The sequence below is a fragment of the Mastigoproctus giganteus genome, chromosome 11 (genome assembly GCF_048544385.1).
Source record: "Mastigoproctus giganteus isolate SK-2022 chromosome 11, ASM4854438v1, whole genome shotgun sequence".
Taxonomy (NCBI): domain Eukaryota; kingdom Metazoa; phylum Arthropoda; class Arachnida; order Uropygi; family Thelyphonidae; genus Mastigoproctus; species Mastigoproctus giganteus.
The window spans coordinates 1,939,426-1,958,944 of NC_143585.1; the positions used below are offsets into that span (position 1 = coordinate 1,939,426).

At 35.7% G+C, this 19,519-nt stretch overlaps 1 protein-coding gene across 1 annotated transcript in view; it reads left to right on the forward strand.

The window, feature by feature from the left end:
• LOC150077643 (putative serine incorporator) overlaps nt 1-19,519 on the forward strand; it is a 190,232-nt gene that overhangs the window by 81,090 nt on the left and 89,623 nt on the right. The window contains exons 6-7 of the mRNA XM_090384811.1: nt 5,449-5,525; nt 12,166-12,262. Of these exons, the coding sequence (XP_090240937.1) occupies nt 5,449-5,525; nt 12,166-12,262 (174 nt within the window). The remainder of the gene's footprint in view (nt 1-5,448; nt 5,526-12,165; nt 12,263-19,519) is intronic.

The following is a 19,519-nucleotide window of genomic DNA, read 5'->3' on the forward strand; positions in this document are numbered from 1 at the left end:
AACTGGATGCAGGGAATAACTCTGATATTATATACTTGGATCTTAGACAGGCTTTTGATACTGTTGCACATGGAAGACTGCTACACAAATTGGAGCAGTGTGACATTGGAGGCAAATTGCTGCTATGGATAAAGGGGTGGTTGAGGGCGAGAAGACAGAGAGTGGTAATCAATGGACACTGCTCATCGTGGATTAATGTTATTAGTGGAGTCCCTCAGGGCTCATTGTTGTGTCCATTATTGTTTTCTGTATTTATAAATGATATTGATGATGGTATATCAAGCTTAATGTCCAAGTTTGCAGATGATACAAAGGTTATCAGGGTTGTCAAGGACACTACTGACACTATGCTGCTGCAACAGGATCTGGAAAGGTTGAGCAGATGGGCTGAGAGGTGGCAAATGAAGTTTAACATTGACAAATGTAAAGTACTACACATGGGAAACAGCAACCCCAGAGCAACGTATCAACTTTGTTGTACTACACTGACAGTGGTAGAGAATGAAAGGGACTTGGGGGTGGTTGTGCAGGCAGATATGAAGTTCTCTGAGCAGTGCAGACGGGCTGCAAGAGTAGCTCATGGAGTATTGTCAATGATATACAGGAATTTTTCCAGCAGGGATAAGGAGGTGATTATTCCATTGTATAAGGCAATGGTCAGGCCACACCTAGAGTACTGTATACAGGTCTGGAGGCCTCATTTCAAGAAGGATGTAGAGCTGCTGGAACGAGTACAGAGAAGGGCAACAAGATTAGTGAATGGAACAAAGGGGTGCTCTTACGAAGAAAGGCTTAAGTTTTGCAAATTACAGTGTCTGGAGACTAGGCACCAGCAAGGTGATCTGATAGAGGTGTATAAAGCCTTGAATAGTTTAAGCATGCTCAATGCTGATGGGATTCTTCCTCTAGCTCAGAAAAATCACCTGAGAGGGCATAAATTCAAATTGAGGAAAGACAGATGCAGGATAGACGTGCGGAAATTTGTCTTTAGCCAGCGGGTGGTTGGTTGGTGGAACAGACTTCCATCCCTTTTGGTGGAGGTTGATAGCCTAAATAAGTTTAAGGCTCAGCTGGACAGGTATTTTGAACGAACAGAGGGGTGAAGTGGAAATGGTTTTTTTTTTTTTTTTTTGGCTGATGCTGCATAAGCTTGCTTTCTTGCATCAAATGCCTCTACTAATGCTAATAGCATAACCCCTCTCATATCCAGCCAATTCCTTAAAAGGGTGACAAATCTCAGGCATCCAATTATCGTCCCATTGCAATTACTTCTACTCTTTCTAAAGTAATGGAGAAATCAATTAACTGCCAACTTTTAAACTACCTAGAAACCTTCCGTCTTATCAATGATCGCCAGTATGGATTCCGGCGGTGTCGATCCACTGGTAATATTCTGGCTTATGTTGCACATTTATGGACTAATTCAATGGAACGGTTTGGTGAAACAGAAGTAGTTGCTCTTGACATCTCAAAGGCTTTCGATCGTGTTTGACATAAAGGTCTTCTAAACAAGCTTCCATCTTGTGGTTTGCCAACTGATTTTTGTAATTGGTTATCCAGTTTTCTCTCTGATCGCTCACTGAGGGTGATGGTAGGGATGGCTCTCTGTCTTCTAACTTCTCCACTAACGCCGGTGTCCTCCAAGGTTCAGTTCTTTCCCCCACTCTTTTCCTCATGTATATTAATGACCTTCTTCCATTGACTGGAAATCCTATCCATAGTGTTGCCGATGATAGCACATTGCATTTCACTTTCCATTTTGAGAAACCATTCCCTGCTCAAACAGCTTCAACTTCCTGAAAATCTCTTACCAATTCCTTAAATGCTGATCTTCGGGTAATTCTCCAGTGGGATAAAGAAAACTTAGTTGATTTCAACCCTTCTAAAACTCAGTCTTGTCTTATATCTCGCAAAAAGGATTCTTCTGCTGCTATGCTTATCTTTGGTGACACTCCCATTTCTAGGCAAAATGATATATCTCTTTTGGGGATTACCCTGACTTCTAATCTCCCTTGGCACAAGCACATTACAAAAACTGCTTCTTCTGCATCTAAAATACTTGGTTTTCTCTTTCGCTCTCGTCGTAACTTTTCTTCCAAACATCTGCTCACTCTGTATAAATCGCCAATCCACCCTTCCATGGAATATTGTTCCCACATCTGGGGTGGTGCTCCCCAAAACCTCTTTCAGGCTTCTTGATTCCATTCAGAAGAGGGCAGTTAGGTTAATTAATGATTCATCTCTAACAGAGTCTCTCCACTTGCTGTCTCATAGACGTACTGTTTCTGCTGCATGCCTCTTCTACAGATACTTCCATGGGCACTGTTCTTCTGAATTGGCTTCTATAATTCCCGCTCTCTCTTTCAAAACAGTCTGAACACGTGCAGCCAACATCCATTTACTGTCCAACTTCAAACCCACGAACGAACTTTTCATCTTCCTCATTTATTCATTCAACTGCCGTTTTCTGGAATAACCTTCCTTCATACGTATTTCCTGAAAATTACAATCTACAGAAGTTCAAGTACAATGTCAACAAATATCTTCTTTCGTCTTCTCAACCTCCAACCCAAGCACGGTACTAAGTACTACAGGTTCTAATACCTCTTATGTTTGGGGTTTACATAAAAAAAAAAAAAAAAAAAATTTCTTAAATAAATACATAATAAAAAAATAACAAAAAAGCAATTTGCTTTCATTAAAAAAAATCTGTCTTTTGTTTCAATAACTTAATTGAAATTTGAGAACATTGGTCCATATTACGAAAATTCGGACCAATTATATTCAGTTTCAAGTTTAATTATTTTCAAGAATTGAGTTATTGATGTTGCTTTTTCCTTACATGTTGCAAGTTTTCATCACTAGAACACATTTTCTTTAGCTTTACATGTATTAGTTTTTAAGAATTCTATGATAAGTGATTGTTTGTTTTTTTTTTCTGTAAATCTTTATAGATTTCTTGATATGGAGCCAAAGATCTTTGCAATTTTCTTCGAAATTTTAGACTCCTCTCCACAGAAGGATCATTATCCATAAAATAACCTTCTAACTTATTAACAAATTTTGGACTGCTTCATCTGAACTGCTTTGATGATTACAATCTATATATTTTTTTTTTTTTTTAGGAGCATTAGCAACTAAGGCCATATTGCTACGGGATATGCGGTGGTCATTCCCTGACCTTTCCGCATCCTCCGAATTTGGTGGTGACGGGCTCGAACCCCGGTCTAATCAAGAAGCGTGTGCTACGCACTGCTGCTCCTTCCCACCTGGCTACAGAGGCGCCTCTATATGTGCTGAATTAGAATTGTTATAGGTTGCCATTTCCATCAGCTCTTCTGTTAAACTTTGTTCCATTAGCAATTCACAAACCTTCTAGACAGCCATGTCTTCAAATCCTTTTCCACCAATAGAATTGGCTAGATTCACAATACAACAGAATTCATTCTCCATTGGTGGAATGAAATTTTCTGTTACAACCACTTTTGGCCATAGCTTTCCAGCAAGCATTTTGTGTAGAAGATTGCACTTCTTCAACTGCAACATGGGGAGCTGACCGATTTACACTGCTGCACCTGTACCCTGCACTAATACGGTCATGACTAGATTATGTGTACAGCTAGACCAAGCACACTAAAATGGCTTGATCCTATACATCATAGTGGTCTTCGCTTTACACTTGGTGCATATCATACATCTCCAATCCAAAGCCTTTATGTTGAAGCCAATACACTTTCCTTACATTTATGCAGAGAAACTCAAAAGATAACTGTATCACTCAACTTGGAAACTACTTTTCTCTCCAAAATGGGGAAACCTTTACAGAGCCTACCCATCCACAGGGATATGTCTTTAGTCTACATTTAGTGAGTGGCAACTTGACTTAAATGATATAAAACCTATTGTACATACAGTATTTCTTCCCCTCCCCCACTGTGCAATTTATCACTTTCAACATGGGAGAAAAAAATTTTCTCTCGGCAAAATATATTACAATTGTATGTATCACTGACAGCACAATATGCATAGTTCACTCCAGTGTATACAGACCGATCGAAAACTAACAGTCACGTCGGTGCAGCTGCTTTTCCCAGTAGCTAAGAAACCATAGTTAAGAACTTCCAATTGAATGTAGTAGTTTCACTGCAGAACTCTATGCAATTATAGCTTTAAATTTTGCTTGTGAAACAAAAAATACTGCTTATTATTATATACATGGATTCAATCAGCGCAATTCAAGCTATCCAGTGGAAGAAAAAGCATGTCAATCCTTTACTCTTAAAGATCTGAAATATTCTAACTAAATTAATTGGAAACAACCAGAGCATCACCTTTTGCTGGATCCCTGATCATAACAGTATCTCAAGAAATGAGTGTGTAGATTTAGCTGCCAAAACTACAGTTAACTATTGATCCTTCAATTTACCATTTTCAAATTACAAGTCTATCATTACACAGCGATGTGCAAAAAAATGGCAACAAATCTGGGGAAACCAAACTAACAACAAGTTATTCCGTAGAAAGAAAGACCTGAAAGAATGGAAATCCACTATCAGGGATAATAGACAAGAAGAAATATACTCGCTGTGCTTAGGATGGCACACCCACCTAACTCATTTGCATCTACTTGAGGCTACCGATCCTTGAGAATATCCAGACTGTAATACACAGCTCACAGTTCAACATCTTATAGATTGTCCCTTACACGACAGTGACAGACAGGCTGCCTTTGGCTCGTTTTCTACCATATGTACAACATTAGCCCAACTGTTAGCAGATACACCAGATGTAGCCAGAATTTTTACTTATCTCAAATGCATTTGATATTATAATCTGCTATAAATATTAAGAAAAAAAAATTTCAGTAAACTGTATATCATTCTTCACCTGAGATTAAGCACATTATGGCCTAGCTGCCCTTGTGCCATGAAATCCAAAGAAACAATAACAGAAAATTTTCAGCACTAGACTATGATTTCATTGGATGGATGAAAATGACAAATTAGGATTTAGTTTGAAAATGACAAAAGTAGAATTTATAGATGAATGAGTAAGGCCTGGTAATAAAGATCTTAAAATAAGAGATGAGAAAAAGAAAATTTTTTTTCGTTCTGAAATTATGAAATCATATTTTTTTATTATTTTATTACTTCATTCAATAGTAATGTATGCTGGAAAAGAAAGCAGGAATTGAAATATTAGTTAGTTGTTAATATTTAAATTAGTAATTAATAGAATTAATTTCTTTTTAAGAAGCAGTTTAAAAAGTAGAAATTTCTTTATTAAGAAGGTTATCATGCAGCATTCAGAATTTAAAAATGGTCAAAAACTAACAGTTTTTTTAATTCTATAAATACTAAGTGCAAATTACAGAGTAAAAGAAACTCCACAAAGTTGTGAGCTAAAGCTTGTTTATTTATTTATTATTATTATTATTTTTTTTTCCAGCACTCATGCTTTTCACTATCATGCATTATGTTCTAGTAATTTGTGGAGTAGTTCTCCTGTATACTTTTTATACTAAGGTAAGTTATGCATGTGTTATTACAGAAAAATTTTAAGCAAAATCTCACCAAGTTATATTTTAATTTTTATTTAGAATATTTTGGATTTTCAAAATTTATATATATTCTCATGTTTAATTTGCTTATTAGTTTGTATTAGCTCTTCTTTCTGAATTTTTGGCAAAATAATTATGTTGGAACATTACACAGTCACAGCTGAAAATGGTTTCCCAAGTCATATTTTATATCTATGTAATTATAGACAGAGAATGCAATTAAAACATGAAATCGCTATTGTTTAGCATTGTATTAAGTCCTCTTTGACAGTATAGTAGGTTCACTATTTGTTGTCATTCATATGGAGAGATCTGGGTTTAAAAATCTTGGAGACTGGAGGAATTTTAAAGGTGGCTTTTATTCTGTGTTTTTCAGCCTGCATAAAATTGGCCCATGTTTGTACAGATATAATACATGATAAACCATGAATTGAAGTGTTCAGAGGGATGAAAAGTAATGCTTCAAATAAGATTTATGTTTTACTTGAATTAGATTTCAGGCACAGATATAGTTCTGCTCTCACTGCAAACAGAAGGCCAAGTATTCAACCTTATGGCTTGGACTTATGTTCATCTTAGAGACAAATACCATTATTGATGGTTCTGCCTAAGTTGCTAGTATCCTTTTTTAAACTATATAGCTTCACCAGAGAAGGTGAATCCACTATACATTTAAAAAATCTAGATATCACTAGACAGGTGGTCTCTATTAGCAAATATATGCCAAACTCTGAATAAGGTATTTTGTCTAAGTGAACAGCTAAGCATTGTACAAAAAACTTCATTTAAAAACCATAACTGGTGTGTGCATGTGCCTTTAATCTCAGAATCTGGTCACCATTTGCTTTATGCAGTACAATCATAAGGGATTTTAGGGATATTTCAGTGCAGTAATTGAAATCATCAGATATGTTTGATTTCAGTTTGATGATTCCTATATTTTGTTTGCAACTGACTCAGTTGCAGAGAGCTCTTTCTACTCTCACTGAAGCCAGGGGCTGAGTATTTTTAATATTTGATAATAGACACCATGTGCCAGCTGCCATGGTACTGTTTTGAAACTCGCTGAATCCAGTGAGTTTCAAAACTCGACAGCATCTCTGGTTTTTAAATGTGTGTTGAATTCACTTTTTCTGGTGATGTTCTACAATTTAGAAAGATATTAGCTTAAAATATATAAAGATATTTAAGATATATTAAAAGACTTTTTAATATTTAAAGGTACAAGATATTAACTTAGGCAGAATCATAAATATCAGTATTTATCTCTAAGTTGAATATGAGCCCAAATCATAAGATCAAATACTCTCTCCATAATTGAAAACAGGTAAAGTGCATGGATTTTAATTTCAGCTATTGCACTGAAATATACTCCTGTAAAGTAATCTCAGAGTTACATAGAATTTTGAAAGAGCACAGAAAATTTAGAACTAACCTAACTGACTTGATACACTTTTTGTCATCACTTAAGAAGCTTTTGTATGCTATTCAGGTGAAATTTTTTCAGATGAGATGCCAACCATCTTTTTTACAGCTGCTTTATCAGGATAATATATGTTTCCTTATAGATTATCTTTAACTTTGGGGTAAGGGAGACAAAATCTAGCTATAAGGACAATGTGAAACACTTTCAAATACCATAGACAAAATTCTTGTTATTCTTTCCAATATTTCATGGCTGCAATGAAAATCATTTGTGTTTTTTGTCATGTGACAGCAACATTACTACATTGCTTACTCTCTTTTTTGCCAAAATTTCAGTCTGCATAATACCCTAACATTTTCAGTTGTCAGGAATTCGATAACTGATCATTATTTGAACTGCATGTTTAAAGATGCTTTTATTTAAAGCAGTAACATTTAGATGGATAATTACACAGACTGGAAAGTATTAGCTGCAAAAACTGGAAAGTATTACACTAACTGGAAAGTAGTAACTCCATGGAAAACCCATTTGTAACTTGCTGCAGAACCTAGTACTGAAGTTGTGAACCAAGAGGCATCACTTTTCAGTTCACCCTTGTACGAAGTGGCACAGAATAACCAAAGTAGTTAATGCACCAAAAATTTCCAACTGACTAATTATACTGTAATATCTAAAATTTAAGAATTTACAAAAATTAATTAACCATAACCACATTTCACCTGTTATGTCATAGTCAAATGAGCCACTGGATAAGAAAGAAAAAAATTATCAGCTTTTTTTGTTTGCCTTGTTTTTTTTCGGGGGGAGGAAGAAGAGTGAGAATCTTCTTTTTGGCTGAGATGTTATTCTATAGATAGTTTGGTTCTGTTTGGATATTTTCTGGTTTCGAGTTGGCTTAAAAAGGTTGGGCATCCAGGGGCTCCCCCTTCCCCATGACATCAGAGTGGGATGAAGTTGGGCTCTTTCTGAGATTCTGTGGCTTGAAAAATATCTTGGGATTGGTGATATTTCGGGTCAGGGTTACAAGTATTTATGGCTGTTTTGCTCAGGAGATGCCAGAAGAATTGTCTGTGTATTAACTGCAACAAATTTTACTAAAATAAAAATTGAAATTTGAAAATAACTTGTATACAAGAATACTAAATTATACCACCAAACTAAATGAATGCAAAATTACATTATACTTAGCATTAGCAAAGGCACATGATGCAAGAAAGCAAGCTTATACAGCATCAGCCAAAAACAAAAAAAAAAAAAAACCTTCTCATTTCACCCATCCACTCGCTCCACGTAGTTTGTCTAGTTCGGCTTTGAATCTATTTAAGCTATCAATTTCTACAACAGATGGAAGTTTGTTCCAGCAATCAACCACCTGCTGGCTAAAGGCAAACTTCTGCAACTGTCTTTCCTCAATTTGAATTTATGCCCTCTCAGGCGATTATTCTCAGCAAGAGGAAGAATCCCATCAGCACTGATCATGCTCAAACCATTCAAGGCTTTATACACCTAAATCAGATCACCTCGCAGGTGCCTAGTCTCCAGACATTGTAATTTGCAAAACTTAAACCTTACTTCATAAGAGCACCCTTTGTTCCATTCACTAATCTTGTTGCCCTTCTCTGTACTCATTCCAACAGTTCTACATCCTTCTTAAAATGAGGCCTCCAGACCTGGAGCAGATGGGCTGAAGGTGTGGCCTGACCATTGCCTTATACAAGGGGATAATCACCTCCTAATCCCTGCTAGAAAAATTCCTGTATATCATTGACAAGACACCATGAGCTACTCTTGCAGACCGTCTGCACTGCTCACAAAACTTCATGTCTGCCTGCACAATAACCCCCAGGTCCTTTTCATTCTTTACCACTGTCAATGTGGTACCACGCAGTTGATACGGTACTTGGATGGTTCCAGAAATTTAAGATTTTGTCATAGGCTGGCTTTCAAAAAGTATGTGGAAAATGTGTTTTCCACAAAGTTTCCACACTTTTTTTTTTTTTTTTGAAAGAACATACCACAGTGGATGTAGACATTTTGTATTTCAGAACATGTAAAAGAAACTTTTCATTCGTGCATATACCAACTTACAGGCAGTTCTCGCTGTACGAGTTCCCGGGTTTACGTTTTTTTTTTTTTTTTTTTTTTTTTTTTCAAAGTATCACGTATCAACAAAATCGAAAATATGAACATTAATTGCAAAAAAATGAATGTTAAACATTCATAAATACCACATTTCAAACCACGCACGTAGCTATACAATACAGTGTATCCAGTTTTATGATATTAATCCATTCCAGAGACACCATCGTATCATGAAAATATCGTAATGTGAACCCAATAACACATTGTTTTTTAGAAATTCATTCCACGACCTCGGAAGTTGAAATTTTCACTATATAACTCTCTAAAAGGTCGTTTTTATAGTGCATATTGTATTAGTTACCAATTCAAATCAATAAAATGCATTACACTTTCATTGTTATCATATGTTCTGTTATAAGAACCAATTTTAAACGCCTTTGTGACATTTTTCTAAAGCACATTTCTGGAGGTCATGACCATAAAACAATAAAAACAATTTGCACTTTCTGGTTTATTGGGCTTTTCTGTTACTGAAAGCAATTATAAACAGGTAGTAAACTCGATGTTATTGCATATTCGAAAATACCGATAGCTGGAATTGTGTGGTTTTTTTCGTTATTATTGTGAAATGTGTTTCTCCTTTCTGAAATCTTCGATCATATAAAAAACATAAATAAATTTTCAGAATCTTCTCTTCATTCCTTTTTTTTTTACTTGTTAAATTTGTTACTCCACGCAAATAGTGTTATTTTCAATTTGTTATTCTTTGCAAATTGCAATTCGTTAAAAAATGCTTATGCATCTATTGAAATTTATAAAGAAAATAGAAGATTATCTTGGAAACAAATGCCTCTTGAAGCATTTCTGAAGAAGACGACTCCTTGTGCAACAAACCAACGAGTGCCAAGCCAATAATAAGTGATCAACGAGTGTACATTTAGTCGATGATGAAAAATAAACATTCTTTAAAATTTGTAAGTCGTAAATAATTTCTTTATTATTATAATTTGCTTGATTTTACAGGCTACATTTCCATTTCTTTGGATAAGTCAATCATTATCTAAACATAAATTAATTAGCTAACTAATTTCATTGTTGAGAACGTAACCCCTATTTTTAACATTGTCTATGGGATTTAATTCCTGCTTTACAAGTTTTCGCTTTACGAGCATGCGCTAGGAACGAATTAACTCGTAAAGTCAAGAACTACCTGTATAATGGAACCTGATATTTGTAGTGAAGAGGAGGAACTTACTGTTGTTGAACAAGAGATTTTGTTGAAGGATGCTGAATGAGGATTAGAACTTGTACATCATTTTTTTTCAGACAGCCTAACTGTGAAAGAGAATTAACCAATCATAATGACTGAAAATGACTGAAATTATATGCAGCCTCATAATTCACTTTTAAAACATGCCCTCCCACAAAAACAGTGCAGTTTCATTTTGAACTCTGAACCCAAATCCCTTCTCTATGGTTAGATCTTGATATATATAATATTTATGAAATATTGGAATAGATGTAAAATGTATATCAGATCAGATTAATGCCATCAATTGTAGATTAAACATTACATCAGTCTGTAATCTAATTACTTCTGTAAGAGTATAATTGGTACTATATAGGTACTCGGCGTATTAAAACATTGGCATAAAAGTATTAAGCAGGCCATAAATCCAAAAGAACCTATAAAGACTAAGATAGCCTGTGTTGATTTACATTGCTATACCCTATAAATAAACATATAATTAGCAATAAAATAAAAATAAAATAATGATTATGTAGTAATTATTGATAATCGGATACATTTAATGGCACTTTTTCAAGGGCTAACATCATTCAATATAAAGTAAAGTAAAGTGCAGCCATTATCAACCCACTGCAGGATGGAAGCCTCCTCAACAATTCATGCTGAGGGAATTGGACCATAATCTGCCACGCTGGTCCAGTGCGGGTTGGCAGATCGACCGTATTCAGCAGTCAGGGGCTTGAACCCCGGTCTACTCAAAGAGCGTGTGCTACTGCACTCCCACTCCTGCCCACTCGGCTACGGATTCAATATATCACACCAATAATTAGCAAGGGTATCTGTTTCTGATTGTTATCTGCCTTTTTAACTAGGTCCAAATTATAAACATAAAGGCATTCTATGCTAAACTTTAAATTTAACAGAAAACAGCTAGCCCGACAGATAGCTTTGAAACAAATAATACAGAAAGAGTGCCAACCATAATTTTCACTTCAGTTGTGGTATTTTTTATTTATTTTATACATGTGCAAAATAAAGCTTATGCTAACATAAGGAGAAAGGAGGTAAGGATAACTATATTAATAGTACCTCAGTTTCCCTCGAATTACTCTAATAGATCTTGAGGTATAAAATTTAGAAAGTAAAAAGTGAAAAGCAAAGAAAATAGCTTTTTATAATGGTACTTAGGATATACCAGAAGCGTAACTGCCTGATCCTTTAATAAGGGATCCTGGTATAACTACAAGGGGATTAATGGACCAAAAATGGGATTATAATAATAAAGAAATATAGATAGTAATAAGGAAATATGGAAATAAAATAAATAACTATTACCAAATGTAGGAATATTTAAATGAAAATTTCCATTTATAAGAATATTATAATATTTCATCCTATCTGATATAGTAATAAATTGGAAACCATCCGTACAGAACTGTTCAATTAAAAGTAACCAGTTGCAACAAAAAGAATAAATAGGAATATGCATCTTGCCACCCTACTCTGCACTAAGTATAAAAGAATGAATTTTTTGAGCACATGTTAACTATTATAAAACAAATAGCAACAACAGCACCCTCTCAGATCAGGTTTTTACATAACAGAAATAAAATGTACTGAATCTTTAGTTTCATTAGTTATAGCAAAGTTTATTTTTTAATATGCTTATTCCCAATACAATATGAGCCTTTTTTCTAATTGTTGTGAAAAGATTTCCAGTAAGAAATGTTTGTATAATGAAGCTATTGTAATACCCTTAAAATAATTTTAAGTATTTCCATAACTTAAGACTTTGTTCTAAATGTTTTATAAAATACGATATACTAGTATATTTTTCTTTTTGTCTAGCCTGGTGACTGTGGCCTTCAGAAGTTCTTTGTAAGCTTTAACCTAATATTTGCAATTGTGATATCTATTATTTCTGTTTTGCCAAAGGTCCAAGAAGGCAAGTTACATTTTTAGTTTCACTCCTAATTTTTATAGAATTCATAAGATATTTATAAATATGGTGGGTGGAACAGACTTCCATCCCTTGTCGTGGAAGTTGATAGCCTAAATAAGTTTAAGGCTCAGCTGGACAGGTATTTCGAACGAACAGAGGGAAGTGGAAGTGGTTATTTTTATTTATTTATGTTACTTTTTTTTTTTTTTTTTTTTTTGGCTGATGCTGCATAAGCTTGCTTTCTTGCATCAAATGCCTCTACTAATGCTAATGCTAATGCTAATATATGATTACAAATACAGTGATAACTCTGTATTTGAAATTTGTAATTACTAACAAAATTTCTTGCTGAATTCAATGATTTTGAGAAATTGAGCATTAGCATTAGCAAGGGCACATGATGCAAGAAAGCAAGCTTATATAGCATCAGCCAAAAAAAAAAAAAAAAAAAACACACCCCATTCTCATTTCACTCATCCACCTGCTCCAGATGTTTAAAAAAAATCTAATATCACAGTGTGTATTAACCCTTTTGAGAATGAGTGTACTGAATGTGTATGGGGATTCGGAGAGTCAGTTTTCTGCTTTGGACCAGTTCTGTAGTTTCTTTGTAGAATTTTTAAAAATGAAAACTGTACATAAATGCTTTTAATGGCATTGATATACACAGATTTTGGTTGATTGTAATTCAAGCTTGTGTGACTACTTAATACATCTATGTTCTTGTATTCTCTATCTTGAACTTTGGCCCTATATGGCTGTTAAAGATAAGAAAATATAAATTACAGTTGAAACCTGTTATAACACGATGCTCAGAGTCCAAAGAATCGCATCGCAATATAAGCAGGATTGCATTCGAAAATTATAGCCATTTTTTGGAATTCAAACTTCATATGTACTATCAATTTTGCTTGTTTCTTTTTTTGCACAATAATTACAATATGACATCCAATTAGGTTGTTATCCCATATCCACAAGTTGTTCACTTCCTATTCAGTTAGTCATTACTAACTGAATAGGAAGAATACTTGATGAGAATCAACTGAAATAGATCACCTTCACTTAATATCACAGCTAATGGAGAAAGCAAATGAATATAAAACACCATTATGCCTGGCATTTGTGGATTATGAAAAGGCATTTGACTCCATACAGCATAAGGCAATGTTTCGGGCACTGGAAAGACAAGGCATAGATACCCCATATATTATGATTTCGAAGAAAATATATGAGAACGCTACCTCCTTTATTACACTAGACAAAGACAGTAGCAAATTTAAAATTGAGAAAGGAGTTCGACAAAGAGACACATCTCCGAAGTTGTTTACTGCTGCCCTTGAGGAAGCTTTCAGAAGATTAAACTGGTCGCAGAAAGGAGTCAATGTGAATGGAGAGTACCTAAACCATTTATGATTTGCAGATGACATTGTGGTCATAAGCCACAATCCCCAAAAATTAGAGGAAAATCTTAAAATGCACAGTTAGTGAGGATTTTGGACTAAAAATGAATATGGCTAAAACAAAAGTAATGATGAACAAGTATGCCACAGAAAGGGACATAATGATTGAAGGAGCAGTAATTGAAAAGGTGGAGTCATATACTTATCTGGGACAAGTTATTAGCTGTAATAATGATAAATAGCTGGAAGTCAAGAGAAGAATAAATTTTGGATGGATAGCATTCAGGAAATAGTCACATACTGAGAAGCAATATCCCAGTTTCTCTTAAACGTAAAATAATGAACCAATGTATACTCCCCACTATGAATTTATGGAAGTGAAACGTGGGCACTCACCAAAACAATGGAAGAGAAGCTGAGAACTATGCAGCGAAGAATGGAACGAATTGTATTGGGAATCAGACTGTTAGCTAAGAAGAGAAACACATGGATTAGGCAACAAACTCAAATAAAGGACATTCTTGTCAAAACTAAAGAACTAAAATTGTCTTGGGCTGGACACATAGCTTGAAGACATGATGACAGATGGACTAAGAAAATAACAGAATGGTACCTAAGAGGAGATAGAAGAAAACCTGGAAGACAAAGGCGGAGATGGATAGGTGAAATTCACGAGTTTGTGGGTAGTAAATGGGTGGCCATTGCACAAAAGAGAAGGAACTGAAAAGTTGCTGGAGAGGCCTTCATCCTGAAGTGGATTGAAAATGGCTGATGATGATGAGTAAGCTTTTTTCCGTTTTTTTTTTTTTTTGAAGTTTCAGACATTACTACTAAAACCAAAACACATACTTCTAAAATCTTACTAAAATGCTTCAATTGTTGCTCAAGTGAATAGCCTATTGTGTATGTGTGCCTTATGTAAAACAAGACAGCTTGTCAGTTGTTCATTTGAAATACAGATCGTTACCAAATTGAAACAAGGGCGCATTATGGCCTTAGCTGCCAATGCACCATTAAAAACCAAATCAGATCAAGCATGAAACAATAAAAGGATTGTCTTGTATGCAAATGAATTCTGTGATTTTGCATCCAGTGAATTTTTTAAAAAAATACTGTAAATGTTCAAACACTTTGCAGTAAAGTTACAAGTCATTTTATTATTGTTCTTATGGAAATCGAAGAATGATGCATATCGCAGATTTTTGCGTTAAACTGAAAATATTGCCACGTGTTAACAAGAAATCCAAAAAGTTGATCTTCAGTGACTAAAAACAGATTTTCAATTGACGAAAAATGAATGAGAGCCATGTTTGAATCGCATTCTAACGAATCTCATTTTAACAGGTTTCAGCTGTATATGCTTCCGTCCTCACCCAGGTAACTATCCAGTTGACCTTTGAATTTATTCAAACTATCAGCCTCAACTACCTACGAAGGCAACGTGTTCCAGCAAGCAACGACTTGTTGGCTAAAAGAAAACTTCCTACAATCTAATTTAAACCTCAACCCCTGTAGTAATAAATTTATGATCCCTAGTTCTAGAATTGCTGACCGGGCTATCCAGGTGGGTAAAGTGCCTGCCGGCAACCCAAAGGTCGCGGGTTCGAATCCCGCCTCGGGCTTGGATCCAAGTGCCGCAAAAAACTTGGGAGGGGCACTATGGCCATAGAAGCCGATGCGCCAACAACTACCAAAAAAAAAAAAGTTCTAGAATTGTTTATAACAGCGAGAATTCCACCTTAGTTCATTTTACTAAGTTTTTAAAGTTTTTCTAATCCCTCTCAGAGCCTTATCTTCAATCAGGTTACCTCTGAGGTGCCTGGTTGCCAAGCTCTGTAAGCCCACATAATCAGTCTTTCCTCCTATGGTCATCATTCTGTTGATTTCACCAATCGAGTTGCCTGTCTTTGAATCCTTTTAAGAAGCTCAATATCTTTTTTCAGATAAGTTCTCTATAATTGTATCCCAAATGTGGTCTTACAATTGCTCAGTAATCCCAGATGTGGTCTTACAATTGCTCAGTATCCCAAATGTGGTCTTACAATTGCTCAGTAATCCCAGATGTGGTCTTACAATTGCTCAGTATCCCAAATGTGGTCTTACAATTGCCTTATACAGTGTGATTATGACCTCCCTATCTTTACAAGATAACATTCGATAAATAATCAATAGGACACAATGGGCTTTCCTGGCTGCCTGTTTACACTGTTCAGAAAACTTTATATTTGCCCATATTGTAACTCCCAGAATCTTTCCTCCTCCACTGTTTATAATTCATCCCCACCAAGTGTTGTTGTTGATTGGTTTTTAGGAGCATTAGCAACTAAGGCCATATTGCTCTGGGATATGTGGTGGTCATTTCCTGACCTTTCCACATCCTCCGTATTTGGTGGTGACGGGCTCGAACCCCGGTCTAATCAAGAAGCATGTGCTACGCACTGCTGCTCCTTCCCACCTGGCTATGGAGGCGCCACCCACCAAGTGCATAATTTATTTGTTGGTTGCTATTCCCAAAGTTGTTAGACTTTGCATTTCACAGCATTAAAGCATAGCTGCCACTTCTCTCACCATCTTTGAAGTCTATTCAAGTCATTCTGATGGAGCACGGCTTGGCCCTGATCATTAACAATTCTGCCAATCTTTCTCATCTGCAAATTTTGGCATCGCCTTCTATCCCTTCGTCAGTGTCATTTATGAAAATGAGAAACAAAGTAGTCCAAGAATCGATCCTTGGGGAACCTCACTCCTGACGTTATGCCAATCTGAAGAATATTCAAGCTTATACAGTAACCTCTCATGAGGGACAGAGTCAAATGCTTAGCTGAAATCCAAAAAAACTATGTCGAAATTGTTCTGTAAATCCAGCTCATGAGTAAATGTGTCAAAATAGCCTACTAAGTTAGTTAAGCATGATATACCCTTAATAAAGTCATGTTGTGTGTTATTCAGAATACAGTAAACCCCCGCTATTTGCGGTATCTGTATTCGCGGTTTCGCGTATTCGCGATCGCCGATTTAATATAAAATGAAACCTAAAAAAATGTGAATTTTATAGCGCCATGAATATTTTCCGCCATAAAAAAACATTGGCGTGGCTAAAATTATCTTTCCCGGTCAAAACAGCGCTCAGTGGGTGGGGGGAGAGGGGTGACAAAATCGCGAGCTTGGATGTTTCTCGCTAATCCTTGTTCAGTATGTGTTATGCGCTTGTCATGGAAGGTTTCGGCGTTTGCTTTTAATTTAAAATGCTTATAAATTGAATAAATTTATCAATTTATATGCTTACAAAAATAATAAATCTACCGTTCTGCAGACTTACTACCGTAAAACAGACTTTTTCGAGTGTGTTAACGAAAGAAAGTGACTTTATTGTGGACAAGTTCTTTCTAACCCCTACAAAAGTATGGCTACGAATAACAAGAGAAATGTGAAAATATCAAAGAAAGTGATGACATTAGCGAATAAAATTGAGTTATTAGATAAAATTTCTAATGGTGAAAGTGTCTCCTCAGTGGCCAAACATTATAAAATCACTGAGTCAACGGTACGGTCAATCCAAAAATCGGAAGAAAAAATCTGCCGTAGTGTCCATGAAAACGCGCTAATTGCTTCAAAAATTTGCTCTGTAACTCATGACGTTAAATTAGAAAAAATGGAAAAAGTTTTAAATTTGTGGATAGAAGACCGAACTCAAAATAAAATTCCGTTAAGTTCACTCATCATTTGTGAAAAGGCAAAACTCCTTTATCAACACTTTAGCGAAACTGGTGATAGCACCGGCGGGATAAGTTTTTTTTGCTAGCAAAGGCGCTGATTTGAAAGATTTGTTTGAAATTTCTAATAAATATTACATTTAATATTAAATTGTTTCTTATTTTCATTTCGATGCCATATGCTTACATTTCACTATGTACTGTCTATGTACATAGTCATATTATGAAGGTACATATAATACAAACATAGACAAAATTTTAGACTAGTTTTTCTTATATATTTCATACTTTGGAACGGAACCCCTTTATTACTATGGGAGCCATAACTCAGTATTCGCGTTTTCGGTATTCGCGACATTTCTCAGGAACGTAACCCCCGCGAATAGCGGGGGTTTACTGTATCTATATAAATGTCCCTGGATTGTACTCTTAATCATCATCAAGATTTTTTCTAACACTGAAGTCAGACTTACCAGTCTGTAGTTACCAACTTCACTCTTAGAACCACTTTTGTGTATTGGCACTACATTGGTACTTCTAAAATCCAAATGAATCTTCCCTGAGTCCAAAAATGTCCTTGTAATTAACATCAGTGGCTCAATACACTCTCTCGTGCTCTCCCTCAAAACTACAGGGTAAATGCCATTAACTCTGGAAGCCTTATTTGCATTTATGCTCAAAAGTTTTTCTAATAAACAATCATCTATAATTATGACATCACTAATGTCACATGGCTCAGACTCACTCGCACAGCCACTTCTCAACGTGAAGGGCCTTTCGTCAGTAAAGGTCAATGCAATGTGCCTATTCAATTCATCTGCAACATCAGATGGGTTATCTAAGACTTTCCCACACACATTGCACCTGGGTTCATTTAGCTTTCTTCTTTGTTGTATTCACATTAAAAATTCCGTGTCCCCATTCTTTGCTCTGTTAGCCAATGTTCTCTCATATGCAGCCTTGGCCTCCCTGCCTTATTTGTTGTTCTATTACAGATCAACTTGTACCTCTTGTTGGCTTCACTACTTTTCATTGTCTGTAACTGTCCCATGCTATCTTTTTCTGCTCTATTTGACCAGCCAGATCTGCATTCATCCATTGCAGCATCCTCCTCCTGCAATATTTTTTTATTGGATGTACATGTTCATGGCTTCAGTGATATTTGCTTTAAAAGTATTCCATAATTCAAATATGTTCACCTTCCAAACAATTCATAAATGCCATATAGTGCCTTAAACTGTCAAAGTGTCCTCTTCTGAAGTTGAAACCCGACTGAAGAAGTGTGAATATATCCCTAATTCTCAAAGGGTGACACGTGTAATAAGAGACCTGTTCATTTAACTTCTGTTCCAGGGAAAATAATCGAGTCGCTGGTTAAAGAAGCATTGCATAATCATCTAGACAAGACAGTAGTTATAGTTCAGACACAGCATGGTTTTGTTAAGCAGAAGTCTTGTCTGACCAATTTGACTACTACAATATGATTGCAATTGAATGTTGCAAAAAATAATTTTGATATCATATACTTGGATTTCAGGAAAGCTTTTGATGCTGTTGCACTTGGAAGACTACTGTACAAATTGGAGCAGTATGACATTAAGGGCAAGTTGTTGCTAGGGGTAAAGGGATGGTTGAGTGAAATAAGACAGAAATCGGTAAACAATGGACACTGCTCTTCATTGACTATTGTTATTAGTGGTGCCTCCCCCAGGGTTCAGGATTGGGCCCATTGTTGTTTTCTATATTTATTAATGATATTGGTGAAGGTATATCAGGCTTAGTGTCCAAGTTTGCAGATGATACAAAGGTTGGCAGGATTGTTAATGGTAGTAATGACAGTACGCTACTGCAGCAGCATCTAGAAAAGTTGGGCAAATGGGCTGAAAGATGGCAGCTAAAGTTTAATATTGACAAATGTAAAGTACTGCATATGGGTAGCAGTAACCCCAGATTAACATACAAACTGTGTAGTACTGCACCCTTGGATAGTGGAGAATGAAAAGGGCATGGGGATAATTGTGCATATGAAGAGTTTTGAGGAGTGCAGATGGGCTGCCAGAGCACCTTATGGGGTCTTGTCGGTGATATACAGGAATTTTGCTAGTAGGGATTGATAGGTGATTATCCCTTTGTATAAAGCAGTGGTC